This window comes from Triturus cristatus, chromosome 4_1 (genome assembly GCF_964204655.1).
Source record: "Triturus cristatus chromosome 4_1, aTriCri1.1, whole genome shotgun sequence".
In the NCBI taxonomy this organism is placed as follows: domain Eukaryota; kingdom Metazoa; phylum Chordata; class Amphibia; order Caudata; family Salamandridae; genus Triturus; species Triturus cristatus.
Window position 1 is genome coordinate 1,194,660,992 of NC_140585.1, and position 21,932 is coordinate 1,194,682,923.

At 45.9% G+C, this 21,932-nt stretch overlaps 1 protein-coding gene across 2 annotated transcripts in view; it reads left to right on the forward strand.

Moving 5' to 3' along the window:
- MAST1 (microtubule associated serine/threonine kinase 1) overlaps positions 1 to 21,932 on the forward strand; it is a 492,671-nt gene that overhangs the window by 410,870 nt on the left and 59,869 nt on the right. For both annotated transcript variants that reach the window (XM_085654477.1, XM_085654478.1), the window contains 3 exons: positions 9,954 to 10,076; positions 14,453 to 14,562; positions 16,084 to 16,247. In XM_085654477.1, coding sequence (XP_085510603.1) covers positions 9,954 to 10,076; positions 14,453 to 14,562; positions 16,084 to 16,247 — 397 coding nt within the window. The remainder of the gene's footprint in view (positions 1 to 9,953; positions 10,077 to 14,452; positions 14,563 to 16,083; positions 16,248 to 21,932) is intronic.

Consider the following 21,932-nt stretch of genomic DNA (forward strand, 5'->3'; position numbering starts at 1 on the left):
CTCCATAAGGTTATCTGTTCGACCTTATCAAATGTTGTGCTATAGTCTATGAAACAGAAGAAGAGCGGTAGCTGATTTCTTAGTGCGGCATGGTGTCTCAAGAAGGATAGTGCTGTAATGTTATCCACTGTGGATGCTGCAGCCCAGAAGCCTGATTGCAAAATGGCAAGACTTCATTATCTAGCACACAAGCCTCCAGTTGTTCCAGGGTAACATAAAAGGTTGGCCTCCAAATCCAAGAGCACTATTAGGAGGTAGTTTGAGACTTTGGTTTGGTCCACTTTCTTATATACAGCACAGAATAGACCCCTTTCATGCGTCAGAGGCTGTTGCTGTTAAAAAGGAAGAATTGAGAGAGACATGGCCTGAAGGGTGAACATTGTGGCCACACTGTCAGTGAGCTCCCAGCAGTCGACCCATCATCTGCCATAATCCTGCCCAGTTGAAATCATAATACTACAGCCAGTCGCATCAGTGACTGTCACCGAATGGGGAAGTACCCAGGAGAGACTAGAATTTCTGTTATCACATGTAACGGACGGTAGTGGCCGGAGACGCCATTGGGAGGCCATGTGGTGCGTACAGTGATGCCCCAGATGGGACAAGGAGACCCGCAGTGCAAGGCGAGATTCGCTGTGAAGCCTACTGTTGGGATCGGGAATGGTCACTTCCTGTGTCCGGGCCCTGGGCTCCGGGCTCTGGCACCGCAGAATGTGGGACACCCCCACATAGGTGCGGCGAGGGCTGCGGGCCTGGTTGCCGTTGACCTGCCCTGGGTGCATCAAGGGAAAGACGCTGTGCTCCTGTGAGGTCCAGCAAGTGAGTCAGCGGACTGCAGGGGTTGGCGGGCCTGAAGCTGAGGATCTCGCCCGGGACTTGGGCCAAGTGCAGCTGCGGTGCTCTGGGGTACAGTGGACTGCGGGGTGGACCAATGCATGTTTGGGCCCACTCCCAGAGGAAGTGCCACTGCTGGCAGCCACATGGTATTGTATTGTAATTGTATTTATATAGCGCTTGTTACCCCTGACGAGACAGTGAAGTGCTTTACGCCGGAGAGCACGCTGCTTTGGAACCCAAGGTTAAAGGTTAGTTCAGTGTTATTGGTTACTGTTTGTTATTGTTTGGTCCCGACCGCCCCTGTGGCGAACATTCTCTGGGCCTCGCCCTCGTTAGACCCTCCACAAGCAGTGTGGGGTGTAGTGGACAGCACGAGGACTTGCGAAGCTGGCCCCTCCCCCGCCCGCACACAAACAAGTTGAGGAGGGCATGTTAGATCTAATGTGCTGAACGACATTGGGGTGCCGACCGGAGACTGAGGACCTAGCCTTTGCTGGGGTGGCCGCATATAGATTTTTGGGGGCCATGCTCAAATTGCGGAGGGGTGGATGTGATACCCCTGCGGTCCTGTCTGGCTGCAGTGGCTTGACGCAGGGCCTTGCCATGGGGGGAGGCAAGAGGCTTCTTCTGCTGCCCACATGGTGCCACCCGGAATTGAAGGAAGATATATGGAGGAGTGCAGCTAGGGCCCAGAGAGATACAAACTGCCGGACTAACCTACTGAGATGGCATCGTCTGCCCTTAGTGACTCCTTCTGTCTGCTCATCCTCCCAGAGCCCAGAAGTGTAGCCTGTGTCATTAGCACCCGGCATGGGAGGGCCTCGCTCGGAGCCGACACCCCTGTTGCAGAAGTGGTCAGGCTAGGTCTTGGTGAGGCTTGCTGCAGGGTGCCAGCTGAGTCTGGGAGGTGCACCCCTTGCGCCCCCCCACACTTCAGACTGTCTCCCTTCTCTTTTGCGGTGGATTACGAAGCAGGCCACCCACCGCCGACTGCTCGTGCCGCCCCTTACCTATAGGGGACCTGGCGGGTCGGGTGCACCGTTGGTGCTGAGCTAGCTGGGCTGCAGACAGGGAATGCTCTGGGGCCTAAGGAATTCCCTAGTGAATTCTTCAAAGCGTTCATGTCGCAGTTGGGGAGACACCTTCTGGAGATGATCCACACCGCACTCGAGGGATCATTGCTCATGCCGGACTGGAGACATGCCAAAATTGTAGTCTTTCTTCAGCTGGGTCACCCGCCGGAGGAACATTCCTCGTATCACCCAATTTCCCTACTAAACATGGATGTGAAACTCCTTGCCAAAACGTTGGCCAGTAGGCTGATGAAACACATGCTAGACCTGGTCCATCCCAACCAGGCAGACTTCATGCCCAATTGGACTAAGCGCCAGAATATCAGACGAGTTTTTAATGCCCTGTCCTTGGCAGAATGATTGGGGAGGCCTGCAGCAGTGGTTCTAGCGAACATAGATAAAGCGTTAGACTCAGTCAGCTGGGAGTACCTGTTTGTCCTTCTTAAGAGATTAAACTTAGGTCCAAGATTCTTTTCCTATTCCCACGGCAGTTAGAGTTGCAGGTGCTGTCTCAGATCCATTCTCCATCCACTAAGGTACAAGGCTGGGGTGTCCAGTATCCACACTAATATTTGCACTGGCCATGGAGCCATTGGCACATTGGTCAGGATAGATGCCCGAGTAAGATGCTTAGAGTGGAAGGTGGAGCTATCCTTCAGGATTGCCCTTTATGCGGACAATGTGCTATTCTTCTTCACCGATCTGGCATTCAGATGGACGCCACAAAATCCATAGTGTTCCCCATTTGTGTCCGTGCAGGCGCCATGTAGTGGGCGTTGGGGCTGACACTAGCAGAACGGGGGGGGTGTTTAAATATTTGGGGGTATATGTCTTCCCAGACGTGTCATTGTCATGGACCTTAAACCTAGTCTTTGTTTTTTCGCGCAAGAGAATCAGTAATCTTCAAAATGGTCTTCCTACCACCATTGCTGAACCAGTTAGATAACTATCCATATGCTATCCCCAGTAGTAGTTTCGACAGATCAATGCTGTCCTCTGTGGGTGCTTGTATGTGGGGGGGCTACATGCATCACCCTTCGAACATACATCCAGTCCATGTATTGTGGAGGCATTGCCACTGCAGACACATTCTCCTACTAATCCGCCTCTCCTCTCCTAATTATAAATGATTGGTGGTATGCCCCACAGGTAGACCTGGCATATGCAGTTGAGAAATTGGTGATGGGTACTGCCTCCTTGCTGGATTACCTTTATAGTGGGAGGAATGTAGGGTTTCTTCCACCGGCAACACAAGTGATCATAGATGTATGGAGACGCTCCCTCCAGAGGATTGGGTGGTGGGGGAAATTGACTGAGTGAGCTCCATTGTGGCAGGGCAGTGTACTGAAACAGGTGGCTAGACTGGAAGGCTTTCAGAAATGGAATATCATTTGAATCTCCACTCTTGGAGATGTAATGCGGGGCACTGTGTTGAAATCATTTCAGGAGATGCACAGCAAATATCAATTACACTGCAGCTAATTCTATTAATACTTACAGTTCGCCACACTCTATCCCCATATCTTCGAGACCTCACCGGCCTTCCAGAGTTTAGTTCATTGGGGGGTAAACTTCTCTTGGAAGTCCTGGGTGCTCACAAAATCACAAAAATATACCAGTCCCTAGTCACGAATATTTCAAACACATTACCTGCAGTTAGGGCGGTGTGGGAAGCAGACCTTGACACACTTGATGATGATGATTGGTCAGAGGCTCTGGGGGCTCCCCGAGCGGCTGTGATCTCAGCCCGCCTCCAATTGATACAATTAAAATATCTGCACAGAGCTTAGTACATGGCGCATGGGTTTGATCGACTCCAACATATGCCTTTGCTGCAGAGCAGATGATGGTACATTTCTCCAGACAGTGTGGAGCTGCGTTGTGTTGACTCGTTTCTGGCAGGGAGTCACATCCTGCCTAAGGGAAGTCCTCTCCTGAGTTATTTCGTGGGATCCAAAATTGAGTCTTCTTCATAGCACGGAGGGCATTGGAGGGGAACAGATATAAATGACTGCTGCGGTTCCTGGGGCTAACCTTGGTGTAAAAGGATATTACCAGAATGTGGAAGGTGGACACACCTCCATCCCTTGGGGTGTGGAAAAAGGGGATGGACTATTGTATGGCTGTTGAGGTGGCTATGTATCGGGCAAGAGGATTCCCCCAAAACAACCCACAATTTGGCAGAGGTGGGCCGACTATAGGGGCATATTACTGGCCCCAGTCCACTCTACCAACTCTCTGCTAGATAGATGAGAAAATACGGAGATATGGCATCAGGTAGCAGGGGACTGATATACATGTCTAATGCTTAATCCGTTTAAGGGCATTCAAAGTGTCATGTGGTACTGGGGCGGGTTAGTTAGGACCGACTGTGCAAGTTTCTATTTTATCACTGTTCATTGGGGTTCTTATTACAATCTCCTAAATATGTGAGCCACATCAGCCTTGATGTTGTGCTAAAACCCAATAAAATGTGTTCTGGAAAAAATAAGGCAGAATTGAAGAGTGTTGTTAGCAGCCTGGTCTATTTTTCTGGAGCGCACATAAATAAACTGGCTGGGAGGCCATTTGGACCAGGTGCTCCGGCCTTTTTCATGTGCCTGATCATGACTGTGTCAATGTTTGTTAATTTCTGAGTAGGGTTTTGAATCGAATCTGGTGCTGCAGGGGTTTCAGTGTGATGGGGGAGCAGAGGACTGGCCCGAGTCTACATCAATTGCCTTACCCATGCCACCTCCGGCACTCTATTCTCTCTTGTTGCTTTGCTGTTTTTTAGTTTGTGAATGTGATCCCAGAAGCATGCCTGGTTTTGATCTTTAAGCATCTGAAAGATGATCAACCATTTTTTTTTGTTAATTTCGTTTTTTACTGCCGTGGCTGACCTTACATTAGGCTTTTGTTTTTTGTGCTCGGTGGTCTTTGCGCAAAGCTCTTATTGTGGAGACAATAGCTTTATTATAGTGAATTTGTGGCCTCTAATGCCTGCCACTCCTTGGGTAGATCAATAGCTTTACTATAGTGAATTTGCGGCTTCTAATGCCTGCCACTCCTTGGGCAGATCAACTGGCTCCAGTGGCCTGTCTGATGAGCTCTGAGGTCTTCTATGAGGGAGTCCCACTCCTGATGCACGGGTTCTGAGTGTTTTGAGATTACCTTGGAATCCTGCGTTGCTAGCCAGGCAGTGACAATTGGAGTCTATTCTGTCCTCCATTAAATTCTCCTCACAAGGTTTGAAAGTTCCTTCCCAGTTGAGGAACCCACATGATTTCTTCTGTCCATCATGTGAGATGTTAAGCCTAATGTGAACCTTAGTGGGTTATGGTTGCTTTCAGCTCTATTATCGATCCCAAAATATGTGAGCTGGCCTTCTAAACACTCTGATAAAAATATAATCAATTGTTAAGATTCCTTTTACAAGTTGGTGGAAATGGACGATGAATTCTTTGTGCCTTTATCTGCTGTTGAGCCGAAGTAAATTTGCATGTTGCGAAGAAGTCTTGCATAGTATCCCCCCTCTTTAGACTGAGAGAAAGTTTCAGTTGTATTCCCCAGGTTTTCTACCATAGTCGCCTTGGTTTTTTTCGGAACGTTGAGGTAGCAACTGACGAGTATCAAGCCAATTGTTTTTTGGTTAATTTTCATACCTTTGATGGAGACTGCCTGTACCCCTGGTGAGATGGAATTGTTTGAAGTAGCCTCCAACGTACTTGTGTGTTTGATAAACATAGATAGGCCTCCTGAAGGATGTCCAAAGAGGCTGAGTGGAAGCGCTGGCTTAAAGATTTCATAGAAACCGGACAATACCGACAAGGAGAGGGCCTGGGTCTCTTCAAGGCACAAGATATTATTCTCCAGATAGGCTGTTGCTTGCTCTGATGCTTTTGAGGCCGGCCACATTCCATGATGCTATTGTAATGCTTGATGTAACGTTTGTTCTTAGGGGTTGGTGTCGATGGTCTGTCTTGGAGCTAGGGATGATACCCCGGTCTCGCATTTATGAGATTCCCTTGCACCCCCACACGCAGTGTACACTGGTTGTTTTGTCGTAGTGCACCTACCTCTGGTTGTGTGTACATAATAATGTTAGGGAGGATGCTTCCTTGTCTACTGCAGTACCCATACCGCATATTCCTTCTGTCGTGCCCCTCAGTATAATTGTAGCTGTTTGTCTTGGGGGCTGCTCTAGTAGAACGTATGGGTGTTTAAATGGCAGAGGCTTTTGAAGTTCAATCCTCTATTCGGCGAATGTGTTTTTTTCAGCCAAAACGGCGTCTCTGTGGCCCTCCCTCTTTTGGACTGTAGTCGTGATTTCTCTGTTTGTGCCTGAGGTTGGGGGATCAAACCTTACCCATACTAGGTCTTCCAAGGTGAGGTGCTTCAGTGAGTAAATGTGTCCAGACAACCACAGAAAATGTCCTTTATTGAGAATATCATTGGGGCCTTTAGCGCAATAGCAGAGGATGAAGCCCAACTCAGAGCCATCTCAACATTCCTCCTTGATGGTTCTGCCTGATGGAGTCAGTGTTGACTCTTGCTCTGGTCTGTTAGAAGGCACTTGGTGTCTAAAATGTGCTGGTGCTTGCCCTCTCCCGTTAAATGGAGAAGCAACAGTATTTGGGTTTGATGTAGGTCTCCTATTCTCTCCCCCATGTTAAAGCCTGGATGTTACGGCTAGACAATTGCTGTCTGATTGAGTGCCTGTGTCAACAATGCATCTCCCAGCTCCTGTAGGCGGCATTAGGCTTGCCACCAGCACTCCTGGAATAGCTGGGTCAGACCACGGCCTGCTGCTTCTTGCCCCTTTTAGTCCTTGGCCCTTAATGCGTCAGACTGTGGACCCTCTACGATGGAACGCTTCTCTGTGGACCCGTTATGTTGTATTGGGTTGGGCGATCCTTCATTTACCTTTTGGGCCAGTCTCGCTAGAGGGAAATTGGTTATCTTTGGCAGTTGACAAATATTGGGGAAAAGTTTGTTGGATGAGTCCCACCTGTGCTGTGGTGTTTTTGGATGTCATGAGCAACCATGATTTCCGTATTAATAAGTGTTGTTTCTTTGTCTACTTCTTCAGTCTTTTTTTCGCTCTCCTTGATAGGGCAGTGACTGTCCTGGGGACGGGTAACGTGCATGTGTACCGAAGCCTCCTGTTGTTCTGTATTTCCTAACAATGCTGAGGTGCCCTGGTTTTGTGAAGACTCTTTCACTGCGGGGTGGTCAGTAGATGCTGTTGCCCCAACGGGGCTAGGTGTACTCTTAAATGGGGTAGGTGACTCAAAAGTATTAGAGATTACTTCCTGGTTTGTGGGTGCACCCCTTGGTACTTCGATCTTTGCCGAGCCTGCTTGAGATTGCTTATCCAATACGCTTTCACTCCTATGATTTGCATCTGCTGTTGGTGAAGTATATGACTGGGACAGTTGCTCAATTATCCACTGCTCTACACTGATTCTCTGACATGCTTGTGGACTGTGGACTTTTAGGCCAATTGTTAGTGGTGCTTCGCATTTAGAATTAAAAGGACTAGTGTAAGGGCTAAAGTGCGGACTGATGGAACTCATTGATCATTGATTTATTGTTAGCTGTGCAAATGGAGCAATGTCAATGGCTTTGTAAAAAAACTGCCTTATTGTGCCCTTTGAAGATATATTTTCATCACTATGGAGCTACTTAAGGTCCTCCTTTTAACCTCCAGTTGATCAGACTCAGAAGTAGGGATGTGGGGCGTGTGGAAATTGAAAAGAGAAGAGATGATTCCTCAACCAATTATGTTTTCTCGGTCACCTGCTTCCTCCGAGGCATTGTCGCTGTTGACTTGTCTTGTCTTTTGACTTGCAGCTATAAAAGGGCAGCCTGGTCAAATCAGAGCCACCCTGTGACTTGGCTTTCAGCGCGGGTCTGGTGATGTTGGTATTCCTTGGACGGTAATAGGCTACGGTCCGTAAACAGCCAGGTGATCGATAAAATGAAAATACCCAGACAACTCTATTAGACTTTGTATGAGCGCCACCTCACCTTCCCTGCTTCTTGTAGCAGTCTGGGGCTGTCAGGGAAGGGGCACGAGCATGCTGAGATCCTCTGCGCTTTTGTTTTGTGGAGGCCGGCCCCCTGGACCAAATGGTATAGGCGCACTGAATGGCACTGCTGAAATAAGCACTGCCCTCCCAAACTAGGAATGCTAGAGGGCAGGCAGGTCATAGACAGCAGAGCAACTGTAAATGAGCATGACTTGGCAGGGTGCATGGGGGGATGTAGAGTGGTGTGAGGGTGCCTTCCATTGAAAGGATGGCCAATTCCCCTCAACTGGCACCACATAGTGCCTATACACTGCCATGCTTGCCGCTCTTACCACCACTGTCTTCTGGTGTATAGTCTAGGTGTCATACTGGATCAGCCTGGTTTTGCCAAGATTCCGCAAGGACGCAGCCCCTCTGCTGCGGGTGAGAACAGCCACCTTGCTGCCGACAGGAGCGGTCTCAAAAGAGATGGATGCGGCACCCTGTTTCTACAGCCCTTCACTCTACCCTGCAGTGTGGAGCAGCAGCAGCGCATCTGCGGCATCTGACATCAGGCCTACCCCTTATGTGTTTCTTTGGAAGGCACCGAAATAAAAAGCACCTAACCTGGCACCTGGGTAGCACAGCCATTAACACAGCCAGGAAATACAACTATCTGGGAGTTTGGGTTGGTGAAAATACCAAACCCACGGCACATGTGAAGTCTATGAAAACGAAAGGAGTTGCAGTTATTCACTGTATCAATCCATTCAATTTGATACTCCTCAGTTCCTTTGGCACCCCACATACTTAGTGTTATAAATGCATCTCTTCTTCCAGCCTTGCAGTGTGGTGTGGTCATCATGCCTATCCAGGAGTCTTAGATTCTGTCTTGGAGCAAATCCACTGCACCGTCTATAGGAAAATATTCCAGCAGCCTCGATTCACTCACCGGTCAAGACTAAGACTGGAATTTGTTCTTGTGAATCAAACTCTAGGCTGTAAAGCCTCCCTATTAAAATATTACATCCGTACAGCAAAGGCCCCCACTAACTCACTAAAGGCACACTTGAAATTTATCTTCGAGACTCCAGATAATCCGTGGTCTAACAACTTAAAGGACGCTATTGCAACACTCCAAACAGAGGAATCAGCTCTACGGATGGAGGATGTATCATATACAACTTGGAAAAAGTAATACACCGGCAAATGAGGGAATCCTCAAAGGAACAAGACTTAAGATCACTAGACAACTCGGCTCTGGTTCAAACCTTGAACAACTCCTACCTCATGGGGAAGCCACAACCAACCGTGCATAAGAGGGCAACAGAATAATTCAAGCATTTGAATCTCTGAAAGATGCCAATGCTGGAGAACCCTAGTTACAGGTAAATCCTTTTTTCTTATGTGGTGGGTGCAGCAAGATCATATTTACAGGCCAAATGCAGCAAACTCACAATTTTGTTTTCCTAGTGGCCCTGATTATGAGTCATACAGGAATGGGGCTGCAATAGGATGATCAGCTTGATAGTCTGGAAATAGGGATACATGGGCTTACACAAAGGATAGTTTGTAATTCTTGAACTGCTACTGCACACACATACTTGAACCTCTGGTTTTTAGATATTCTGTTCAGTCACAGCTTGCTCCAAAGTCAAAGCTAGAGATCAGAAATAAACTGAGACAGACTAGAATGCATCAAAATGAGTCAAGATGTTGCAATTGACGTCCACAAGGGGCTTTTTAATAGTCACCCTTCTCTGTCCAGCCCTTCAAGTTCTCTTTGCTGCACCTTTTGTCTCTCAGCTCTCCTGCCCCTTTAACACGTACTGTATGTGTTTATCTAATCTTTTCTCTCCCTCACTTTTCTCACCTTGTTTCACACCTCTCAGTAGTCTCACCCTGTATCTCTTCACCACAAACTGTGTTTTATTGTTTTTCCTCCAATCACTGCCCTTTTGAGTCCCCCATACCATATCACTCATCTCTCTTACTTTTCCAAATGTTTCCCCCTCAAAACTCTCTTACAATTTGCTTTTTAATCATTCAGGTGGTGCATATGAGGTGAAGACTCACAGTTTTTTCAAGGAGTTGGACTGGAACAGCCTGCTGCGGCAGAAGGCAGAGTTCATTCCTCACCTGGAGTCAGAGGAGGACACAAGTTACTTTGACAGCAAGTATCATTTATTTTATTATCTATTATAGTATATTCAGCTAGTAGCATAATTGTTTCTGGTAAATCTGACCTTTTTCCTTTGCTGTTTGTGCTAGGAACTTTAACTGAGCTCCCAGAGACAAACAGTTTGTCTTGGGGGTCAGTTTAGACAGAGTGTGTAAAGCCAACCCTTTGTTCATGCAAACTTACCTAACAACATACTTTGTGCATTGTACTAATGCTTACCTGTGCTGAAAGTTAAAAATGCCAGAGTTGAAAAGTAAAAATCCTGAAATTGAAGCTTTAACTCAGATTAAAAGCAAGCAACTATCCACTGGCCTCAATAGGCATACCCTGTTAGAATAAAAGCCCAGATACAGTTTTTAAGTAAAAACAAAAACAATGGCAATAAAGATGAACAACCCTTCAAATGCTAACAGTATAATAGCAGAGATTGCCAAATAATAAATATAGGAGTTGAGAGTGAAAATTCCTGAGGCTGAAAGGCGAAAGATCTGAAATCAAACATAAAAAAACTGAGATTTAAAATCAAAAAGCCTGCAGGTAAATGTTAAGGCCTTGAGATTAAGTATAAAATAATAAGATTAAATTAGAAAATGTGAGATTAGAAATTAGTAATTTGAAATTAAATATCAAAAACTGTCGGTAAAAGTCAAAAACTCAAAAAAAACTACATTACCGTAAAACAGCTCTCCTCAATGTGACTTACTTAGGTGAATTAAGACAATTTATGTCCCGAACAAAATCTTTATTCTCTGAGAACAACAATGAGGCTAATTTATTTTTGTTTATTAAAAATAACAATGAAGTTATTTTGTAAATAAGACAAATGGTGAATAGAAAAAGAAATAACAAAGTTAACGTATTCTCTGGCTTGGAATCTTTAATAGATTAAAATGCTCTACTTAAAAATCTCTGCAACCGTCTTGGGAATCTCAGGGATCTATGATTTTTATTAGTTTAGTAGTGACAACAAGCAGCCTACGGGCATCTATTCTGATCTTTATTATGCAGCCCCTCTACCTCATTCATGTAATTAGTGTGTGAGCCTCTCAGAGTATGTTGGCCTTCGGTATGCATCAAGAGGCCGTTTTAGATTTTTTTCCACCCGTGCTGAAGCCTTTTGTTGATAGAACACTTGCTTCATATTTTCTATTTAAATCTATTTCAGGCATACTGTTGATCAAATTAAAACAAATTCCCAAGACCCACACATCAACATTTGTTATGTGTTGATTTGAAACAAGATTACAGTTCTCTATTTCAGTTTATAGTAGGGTTGGCTTCTCAGAACATTCTCACTCATTTTTTTCAAATATGTACAAACCATCTAAAGGAAATAGAAGACTTTCTTCAGAGGATGCAAGAAATGAAAACAGAAAACTATTATTCAGGAATATCTATTGCTTCTATCTGCATGATGTCTCAAGATATTTTTCATATATTTTCTACCAGAGCAAGCAGTATAGTTTAGAGAGCCTTGCTGTGCATTGTCATGCTTTAGTTACACCGAAGGTTAGACCACTCTGAAAGAAAGCGACATTTTATCATTACCCTAAAAATGGAAATCCTATGGTCCAGCTCTACTTGAGGATACGGAGGTAAAGATATTCATCTAGCCCTACAGGCCTGCAAAGATGTTGACTCCAAAGAATAGGCATCTGCCACCAGGCACAAATGTCCCGAAGTTGATTATGCAGAAACGTAGCAATGGCTACACCCTTGTCTATAGAGTACACCATTTTGACTCAGGCATTGTGATGTCACACTTTAGCAGGTCTTTGACTCTTTCACTTAAACCTTCATTGTCAGGTTCATCCTCAGTGCATTCGTTGGGCTCAGCATCAAAATCTTCCATAGCTGAGAGTGGCTTAGATTTTGCCTAGGAGCTTTATGCGAATGGATCATTAGGTTGAGGAGTTTACTTCTGTTCTTTGGCTGTAGACATTATGCTTAATTACTTAAGCTTAGGAGCTAAGAACCTTGGTTAGTCATTAACTAAAAAGCTTTGGGTGTCACATCTGGTGTGTTCAGAATGCCATTGACATCAGTGGCACTTGGTGGCAGATGTCCCGCATCCACCCAACTCTAAATAGGATCCTGTTGGAATTATTTAGGGTTTGGCAGATGGAATGAAGGCATACAGGCTGGCAGGGTACTTTACGTCCGCCACACTGCCTTTACTCCACACAACAAATTGAGAAATGTCTGGAGGCCTTCCAGACATCTCTATACATTGTCTGGAAACACTGTCATATCGGTTTCCTTCAAAGTTGGGAACGTTTGATCCATGGCACAGTCAGACATGACAACTGGCCATCAAACCTTTCCAGAGGTTTTTTTTCCAAAAATAAACTCCAAAAGGGAGAGTTTGTTCAAGAAAAATATAAAACAAATGGCCCAGACTATGGAAGTTTTCTTCTATGGTTTAGGGATCATTTCTTTTTTTTGCTGTCCCTCAACGCCAGATGCCTGGCAGTGACATACAGAAAAAAAACACATAACACCGTCCATCCTAAACTGGGTGGATAGTATTTTGTGCTTCCTTTGACGGCTGCAATCTCCAGTGGGCTGTATGATGACAGTTTACCCCAATGTAGTATATTTTTCAATGCCGCCGTAAACCTGGAAGTCTACATGACTAAAAATCGGGCAGGGTGACTAAGAGTTTGGGATGTTGGGGGTTATTTTCTTCCTTTCTGTCCGATACTGCCATGGCAGTGATGGACAGTAAAAAAAAAAAGATTGTCCGCTCTAAATAATGCGGCTTGTCTGATATTCTTACTACAAGAGGCCTTACTCTGTCGGCCTCTTGGAGTAAGCTTTACCACTAGGGGAACCACTGTCTGAAAGACAGTGGCCTGTTTGACTCTAAATAGAGTGGGTGAACCTTGAGTTTTGCAGGCAGGATACTCTGCAAGGGTTGTGATGGAATACCCAGTCCACCAAACTCTAAGTTTGGCCCTAATATCATACCTCAGTATTTAGACTTAACCATAGGATTTTATTAAGGGGGTTGATGGTTTTAGATTAGGCTTGAGAATTCTGACATTAATATGTTGGGGTTGAGGATATAGGCCAAGAATGCGGTGTTTAGACTAGGTTTGGGCCTAGTGTGTAGGCTTAATTTGAGAAGTTTAAGTTTAGTGGTTTAAGACACAGGTTTAGGCTAAGAGTTTGATGAGTTGAAAGTAGTTTAAGCATTTATGCTCAAGTATAATATTAAATCTAGGTATTTACTATTTGAAATGTTTTCTTAGAAGTTGAAGTTAATCCTCTCGGTTTTGATTTAGTCGTAGTGTTTGGGGTTGGAAGTTTGTTTAGGATTGCGGGTTGGGTTGTACATTTTAAAGAGTTGGAGTTGGACGTACCTTTATGCTTTGGCGTTTGTGTGAAATACTGGCTAGGGTGCAGGGGAGGAGGTTTCGGCTTGCCATTTAACAATATTGGCTAATTTTTATATACCATGTAAGCCATGTGTGACTAATTTTAAAGGTTCTAGACACCGGCACTCATTGTTAGGGACTATAGCTTATATTACATGATTAGAGGAAGAGAAAGCTAAGGACAGGCAGAAAAGGTAGAAAGAAGGAAGATCATACAGGAAAACATTGACATAAGGAGAAAGGAGATATGAGAAAGAACATGTAAGAGTGAGATAATGAGACAGAAATTATATGGTGCGGGGAAAAAACATTGAGGTAGAAACAGCACTATGCTTTCTTGGTATTCAGTACCTCCAGCATTCAGCAGTGCCAGCTGTGTGCCCTAAGAAAAAAACAAAAGAAATTCTAAATTATTTTAGCCTAGTTATTCTCACAGAAGTAGTCCAAATCGAATCAATGGGAATGACTGCTATATTATTGAGGGACACTGGACAGGACTGTTTTTTCAGTGAATTTGGAGACAGGGGCTCACTTACGAGATGATACTACCATACAAGGGTATATGTAGTCAAAGCAAGTAGTGTCCATGAATAATTTAAATAGTTTAAACCTCCAATTCCAAAATGGGTTTCTCTCTTAATATTCATGTTTTTACACACAAGTCTGCAGGTCCACCCAACTTGAGAAACTGAATTCAGGGCGATCCTGATAGACGGAGGGCTGTACCTTCTATAAAACATTGAAAGGTCACCTGGCAATAACATAGTCTCATTACCATGTGTATTCACGGTATCATTTTGTATATCTGAAAGATGTGGTTTTGAAATACGGCAGATTATTAGTCATTCAGAATGTATCCCTGAGGTACAGGACTTCTTGTGTTCAAGGAAGACCCTCTTGAGACCGTCATTTGAACCAGCTGTGAGGTTGCTGTTGAAACATTTTGCATTGTGTGTTTATCTGAGCATTACCCTTCTCTCTTTTCAGCTCGGTCCGACCGGTACCACCACGTCAATTCCTACGACGAAGATGACACCAATGATGATGAACCAGTGGAGATAAGGCAATTCTCTTCTTGCTCTCCAAGGTTTAGCAAGGTAGGCTGGTTCCTCTCTCAGCAAACTTGCTCCATGCTACCATAAGCAGACTCTCTGTTGTCAAATGCTTGCCTCATGGGATCGGAGTATGATTTATTCTGACATTTGCATGCCCCTTGGTGCCATCCATGACTGTTCTCCCACCTGCCAACAGCATGCTCTCTGCTGTCATGGACATCCTCTCTTCTGCAGGAGTATCACTCTTTCTTCCATGATCATGCTTTCTGTTGTCATACGCATGCTCTGGCCTGCTGAAACCATCTTCTCTGCTGATATGACCATGCTCCTGCTGCCACCATCTGTCTCCTCTGCTGAAATCTGACTCCTTCTGACAAAACCATGCTTTTGTCTGCTGGACACCTGCCCATATTGCTTTAGGTATGCTCCCTGGTGCTGAGTATGCTCCTACCTGCCATTTCAATACTGCCTGTTGGCATGACCCTGACCTCTTTTGCCCTGTGCATACTTCCCTTACTCCAGTTATCCATTTGAGCAGGTTTCTGACTGAACTAACATGCTTCCGGCTTCCATGAATGTGCTTCTCGCTGCCTAGAGCCTGCTCCTACAGCTGATTTCATGGGAGCAAGTGCTCATTGTTTATAGGTCCCTCACTTTGAATACTGTAATTCACTCACAGAATCCTCTGAAGCCTTATGTTGTTATCCTACAGGATTTTGAACCCATAAGGCGCTGCAGTTTAAGATGGGAAGCATTTATAGAGCTCTGTGTAGCATCGTTCCTGAATAGCAGGGCTCCCAGTTGTGGATTGTCAGGGGATGAATTATTTCAGAATTGAGATGCTCTGGCAGAGCTGTGTATGGGTTCCAGAACAGTATGGCGGGGTGGACTAGAGTTTACAACTGAGATGCATCCACAGAGCTTTGTGCGAGTACAAGCACTGGAATAGTAAGTGTAGTTGCTGCTGAGGAGTCATGTTCAGGGATAGGGTCATCTGAGTCCCAGTTCTGAATAACAGGGGTGTTGCAGGTCAATGCACAAGATGCATAGGTTGAGATGTGTGTGGATTCCAGTTTTGAAATAGAAGTGGGGTAGGATTTAACAGAGTCTGCATAGCTGCCTGTGCCTTCTAGTGTTAAATAACAGCAGGTGCTGCAGGCCTGGATTATGGTGTACTTGCATCGCTCTTCGTGAGTCAACCACATCCAGCCAGATTGCAATTTACACAAAGTAACAATAGCTGCCTAACGTGTTTATTCATATATCTCTAATGAGAACTCATTGTGGGCTACTCGGTCTCCCACCCTAACCCTTGTAAACCTCCCAAATCACCTTCTCTTCAGAACTTCCAAAAGGCACTTCACATCTTTACGATTCTCCCATTCCCCATTGAACAGGCTACTACTGTCAATTGAGCCTTCTACTCTGGCTGAACTCTGTCAAGATTGAGAAACTCCTGACCGCACCCTGTCTGCTTCCATATCTGTCTTTCTCTTGATTGTATTCCAGTGTGTACACAGCTTTCTGTGCTGTACGTTACCTCTGTTTTATTTCTTTGCTCAGGTGTACAGTAGCATGGAACACCTCTGTCAAATGGAGCAGAAGCCACCTACAGTAGTTAAGAGAGACCACAGTAGCAAGCACAAAGATGATCGTGTCAGCAAGAGAGACAGTCTGGGGAGCTTCACCATGAGAGACAAAACCTGGAGAACTGGCTCCCCTGAGATGTAAGTACATAGCTGATGGCTTTAACTGGGGTAGCTTGTGTAGCACCATTTTCTTGTCTTATCCTTCGCTTCAGACCCCATAGTTCTCATTCTTCCATTACCAGACTTCGTTACCCTCCATGAGAGGTGGCTACAAGAGGTGGACACAGAATCGTCATGCCCTTCAGACATGTAATTGACCAGGCCTGTTAGCGCTTAAATAGTCATGTGGTGAATTTACAAGTTATCTCACTTTTGGGTCACAATCTATATTTCTTGATAGCAATGGTGAGTACTGGCCTGTTAGGGTGCCCAATTCAAATGGGGATTTTGGCCTCTGTCAACATAATGTATAGGAGCCGAAAGAAAGGCTGTTCTGCCCATTTTACCACCAATCTATTTTGCAGTGACATGAATACTAGTATCTTGCAAAAGCAAGACATAAAATGGGCACATTTTTTGCCAAATAACTGGGCATAGTGTCTTGGTATAGACCTGATCATCCATTGTATTCCTCAACCATAAAACTATCCAGGATGTGATCTCTGCTGTAGGGTGCCTCCATAGCTCTGAAAGGGCTACCACGGCACAGCACCTGCTCATGTAGTATGTTAAGTCATTGTGAAACATTGTAAATCCAGGGAAGATGGTCCTACCAAAAAATCTAAACATTCTTATGTGTAGAATGACTATGCTTGATCCTAACATTTGCATACCTGTTGTTGTGCTCTACTGCCCCCCAAGAGCCGATGGGTAGATTTATCCTGCAAGAAAGCCTGTGCTGAAAGCTACCATGGTCGTTTGTACTTAGAAAGTGATCCCTGTTCCCTGCTGCCTAGGTAGATTTAACTTATAGGGCGGGCAATCCTTCCACACAGCTGAATGCATAGATTTAATATGGAGGACTCCGTTCCTTACTGCTGCCTTGGTAGATTTTACTTGGAGAGCAACTTTTCCTCTGCTGCCTGGGTAGGTTTGACATGGACAATGACTCTTCCTCACTGTTGCCTGAGTAGATTTGATTTTGACAGTGACCTTCCGTCAAAGCTTCCTGGGTAAATTTGCTGTGTGGGAAGATGCTTACCCACTAATGACTCTTGGTTGATTAGATTTTAATAGTGACCTATTCACTGATGTCTGAGTAGCTTACATTTTGAGGGTGATCCTTCCTCATAGATGCCTGGATAAAGTTGACTTTAATAGCATTCCTTACCTTAATAAAGCCTGTTCATATTTTACTTAGACGGGGACCATTTGGAGAACAACCATTTCAGAACAGTCAGTCCTGTACATTCTGTTTGTTAATGTGTTTGGGAGCTTTTTGTAAGCTGCAGTATCAAAAGCTGATGTTAAAATGAGTAAGTTAGATGTGACTGTCATTAAAAGTATAGAGAATGTCATCAATTGGTGTAGTAGATTTCGTGCAGAGGCATGGTCTGAAACCAGATTGGCGTGTACCAAGTAGGTTGTTAACCTGGCTGAGTTTTTTAATTTTAAGGCCACACATTTTTTTAATAATCTTATATAGGGGGCAACCAAGATGAGGCAATAATTATCCGCAATCGAGGATAATATGATATATATTTCTCAAAGTAGGCTTAGCATGTTCATCTTTGAGGTGTTGTGATACTTTACCGTTCTGAGGGTAGGAATTTGCGGGTAGGCTTGTCAGAAGTCCTCATCCCGTTAATGGGTTAGGTGATTTTTATAACAGGACAAAAATTTGGTATTGGAAGCAGCAGCGTTTTTTTCTTCCTTGAAGATGGGAAAAATGTTCTATGCTCAGTTACTGAGGTACTGAAGTATTGTTTCAGGAATAAAGGAGTCAGTAAGTTAATCTCTGATCTTGTTTATTTTGCACAAGAAGAAAAAAGCAGATTCATTATACCAGGAATCATTAGACCCTGGAGAAGGACAGTGAATATTTTGTTGATCAATTAAGTAGCTTTTGAATTCAGGTTGTGTTGCAGTTCATTTCCATGTTGAGCCAGACCGGTGTTTAGAATGGTAGCCTTACATTTTCCTTTTAAACTTTTAGGTGTTTAATGAAGATCAGAGATTTACATTTCTCTCAAATTCTTTTTGTTTTTTTTGAAGTGAGAGTTTTTTTTATGGGATTTGAGGAGAACCACTTAGATGACTTTGTTTATTGTGGCCCTTGTAGACAGACCCTTCCTGTTAGACCTGTCAGCCCTTTGGGTGGTCCCTCCTCATCATTATTTATTTTGTCCCACTTTTGCCTCAAACCCTGTTTGAATTTTTCCTTTTTGGGAACCACCAGACTTTTTCGTGTTGCTGCAGATTCAGGGAGCCATTTTAGCTACCCCTGAAACTTCTGTCTGAGGGCCTGGAGCACAAAATGGTGGCCACCTGTGACATCACCAGCATCCACTGGAACCTACCAGCACCTTCCAGAACATTCCAGGAGATTCCAGGACTCTGTGACAGTTGGAGACCGTTTAGAATGTTGGGAGGATAAGAGAGGCAGTTGGCAGTTGGAGCTGGCAGTTGGCACCTGACTGGTGAAGAGAGAGGAGCACAACAGTGAAGGAGGAAGGAGTGAAGCAGCAGGGGTGGAAACTTGTGCCTGGAGTGGGGTCCATAAACCCACCCTTGATACTTGTCCCTACTGATGGATCCCAGCCTATAGCCCTGTGTGGGAAGAAGACAGAAAAACTCATCCTAAGGACCTGAACAGCAGGAACAGGCCTTAGAAGCAGAAAGCAGCAAGATCCTGACCTGGAAACTGGTTTCCCTGGAGTCCGGCGTCGAGTAGCCTGAGACCTGGAGCCCGAGGTGGAGAAGCGGCGCTGACTGAAGTAGCAGACGTCGTACCCGGAGCCGCCCGAGGTCGTGAGAGGGCGCCGACGGAGGTCGTGAGGAATACCAGAGGTCGAGGAGGAAGTGAACCGAGGTCGAGTGAGCGGCGTCATCGGAGGAGTGAAGTCCGCCCTCCGGAGTCGTCGGAGACCGAGGTAGAGGAGCACCGGAGGTCGGGAGTGAGGATCGCACTCCGGAGTCGCCCGGAACCTGAGAGGAGGAGCACCGGAGGTCGGGGGTGAGGATCGCACCCCGGAGTCGCCGGAAGTCGACATCGAGGCCAGGCCGGCCGACGTCATCGGAGCCGAGAGCGCCATCGGACCGGAGCCGCCCGAAGTCGACATCGTGAAGAGACTGCCCGACGCCGTCGAATCGGAGGTAGAGATCGAACCGAGGCCGCCGACATCGGACCGGAACCGCCTACCGGCGTCGTCAAAGAACTGACATTGTGCCGAGGCCGCCGAGACCGAACCGGAACCGCCTCACGGCGTCGTCACGACTCCAGCGGCGTCGGAACATCAGAAAAAGGGCAGTAAGTGGAGTAGAGGGCGCCTAAGGCCCTGTGGAGACCTGAGAGACTGCTCTAAGGGGCTAGGGAGGTGCTGAAACCAACCTGACTGTGCCTGGGGTGAACTGGGACTAACCTAGAGAGGTTGTGTGGAGAGAGAAAGCCAGGGCACTGGTATTCCCCCCTTTGATCTACCTCAGATTAGGCCTCAGCCTTGTCCCAGCCAGGGAGTAGCCCCCCTCAAGCCTTCCACAACCCTACAAGCTGTGCCTGGGCCATATCAGCCCTTAAGAATTGAAGTGTCATCTGATTATATGAGGGTTGCGGTATACTTTTAATTATTTATTGGGGGTACTGTATTTATTGGATTTTTACCTATTTATTGCTGCACTATATTTATAGGTCCACAGGACTTGATGGTGTACAATATTTATTGGTACAGTATTTATTGCCTCAAAGTATTTAATTGTCTGTATATATTGCACTTGTATTTATGCCCTGTTATTTATGATCACCCCTATTTATTTCATCAAACAGCCAGTATTTATTTGACCTGCACTAATTGAAACTTGTATATTGTGATTGTCTTATTTATTTTTCCAATCAACAACTAAGAGAAAAAGATAAAGAAAGAATATTTTCATAATTTTTACGGTGTAGAGTCGTTTTTGGAACGGATGCACGCATGGTTATTGTATGGGTATATTGTATGCTTAGCACTGCGCCTGTTTCCTGACCACTCGAGCCAAGCTACCACAGTGTGTTCGGGGAGTCCACCACCACCCTGCGGAGTGGGAGTGGGCTGTTTCCAACATAAATTGGTGTTCAGCGGTGGGATAGAGCTGTGCCTACATATACTCAACAATAACTGTGGGTAGTCCATAGGCCTACACCGGGAGTTTTCTCACAGCGGCCTTCCTAATTGTGGGTTTTTGTTTTTTCCAAATTTACTCTGGTGGTGGGAGGAGGTATTACTAAAGGTACCACCCTACATTGTTACTGCACAAAACCTGTCCTCTAACCTGAGTGGGCAAGATGGAGTTTGTACTAGAGAATCTAGAAACGTACACTGTGGCCCAACTCAGGGAGTTTTGCCAGCGGGAGGGGGTGTACTGTCCCCCAGGAGCAAAGAAGGGTGCACTCCAAACCAGCTTAAGGGCTTGGGGGGAGGCACGCCGAGAAAGCAAGGCTGAGGAGGAAGACAGGGATGGAGAGCCTGACCCCGAGGGGGCTGAGATGTACCAACCTGAGGTGGGGAACCTGTCAGCAGGGCCCAGGACACTTTCTAGGAAGGGCAGCACTGTCTCTAGCGGGGGCTTATCCAGCGTGGAGTTAGCAGATCGGAGAGAGAAAAGACAGCTCACATGGGATTTAGCAAAGCTGGAGAAGGAGAAGGAGGAACAGAGGTTGGCTCATGAGACGGAGAAAGAGAGGATGGCTCATGAGATAAGACTGAAAGAGATAGAGCTTCAGATCCTAAGAATTGGAGCACCAACTGTTCCTAATGGTGGCAGCCAAATCCAAGAGTCCACCAGGGAACCCAAACCTTACCTGCCAAAGGACATAGTAGCTAGCTATGGGGCGGGTGACGACATCGCCAAGTGGCTAGCAGCCTATGAGGTCTCGTTGAGGGCCCATGGGGTTCCAGTGAAGTACTGGGGAGGGGGATTGTATAAGTACATGCCTCCAGCTGGTAGGGATGCTTTATTGGCCCTCGAAGAGGATGAGCAGACCCACTACCCCACCATGAAACTGGCGCTCATCAGAAAGTTTGGACTAACACCTGAAAAGTACAGACAGAAGTTCAGGGGTAGTCACAAGCTGGGCACACAGAATTGGGTGGACTTCCTGGACTATGCAAAGAAGGCACTGGAAGGTTGGATTCAGGGCAGTGAAGTAAGGAACTACGAGGAGCTGTTTGACCTAGTACTGAAGGAACACCTACTCGAGAAATGTTTCCCTGAACTGCGGCAACACCTGGTGGATAGCAAGCTGACCAGCCCCCGGAAGCTTGCTGAGGAGGCGGACATTTGGGCTAGTACCCGGGTGTCCACAAGGGGGACTGGAGGGGATACTCAAAAGACCGGACAGGGCGCCCCCCAGAAGAAAGAGGGAGGGGAAAAGAAAAAGGAGTTCTCCAAAGGCCCCCAAAATAACTTCCAAGGGAAGGGAACAGGATTCACCTCTAAGGCTAACCCACCCAGAAACCCTAATCCTGGCCAGAGTCAGCAGCCAAGGGTTGTCCATTACTACGAGTGCGGTGGCGTTGGACACTATAAAGGAGATCCGAAGTGTCAGAAACGATCACCCCCTCCCACTGGAGGAAAGACCCCCGGAGTAGCTAGTGTAGTGCTCGGGGAGGAGATGCCCTTAACTAA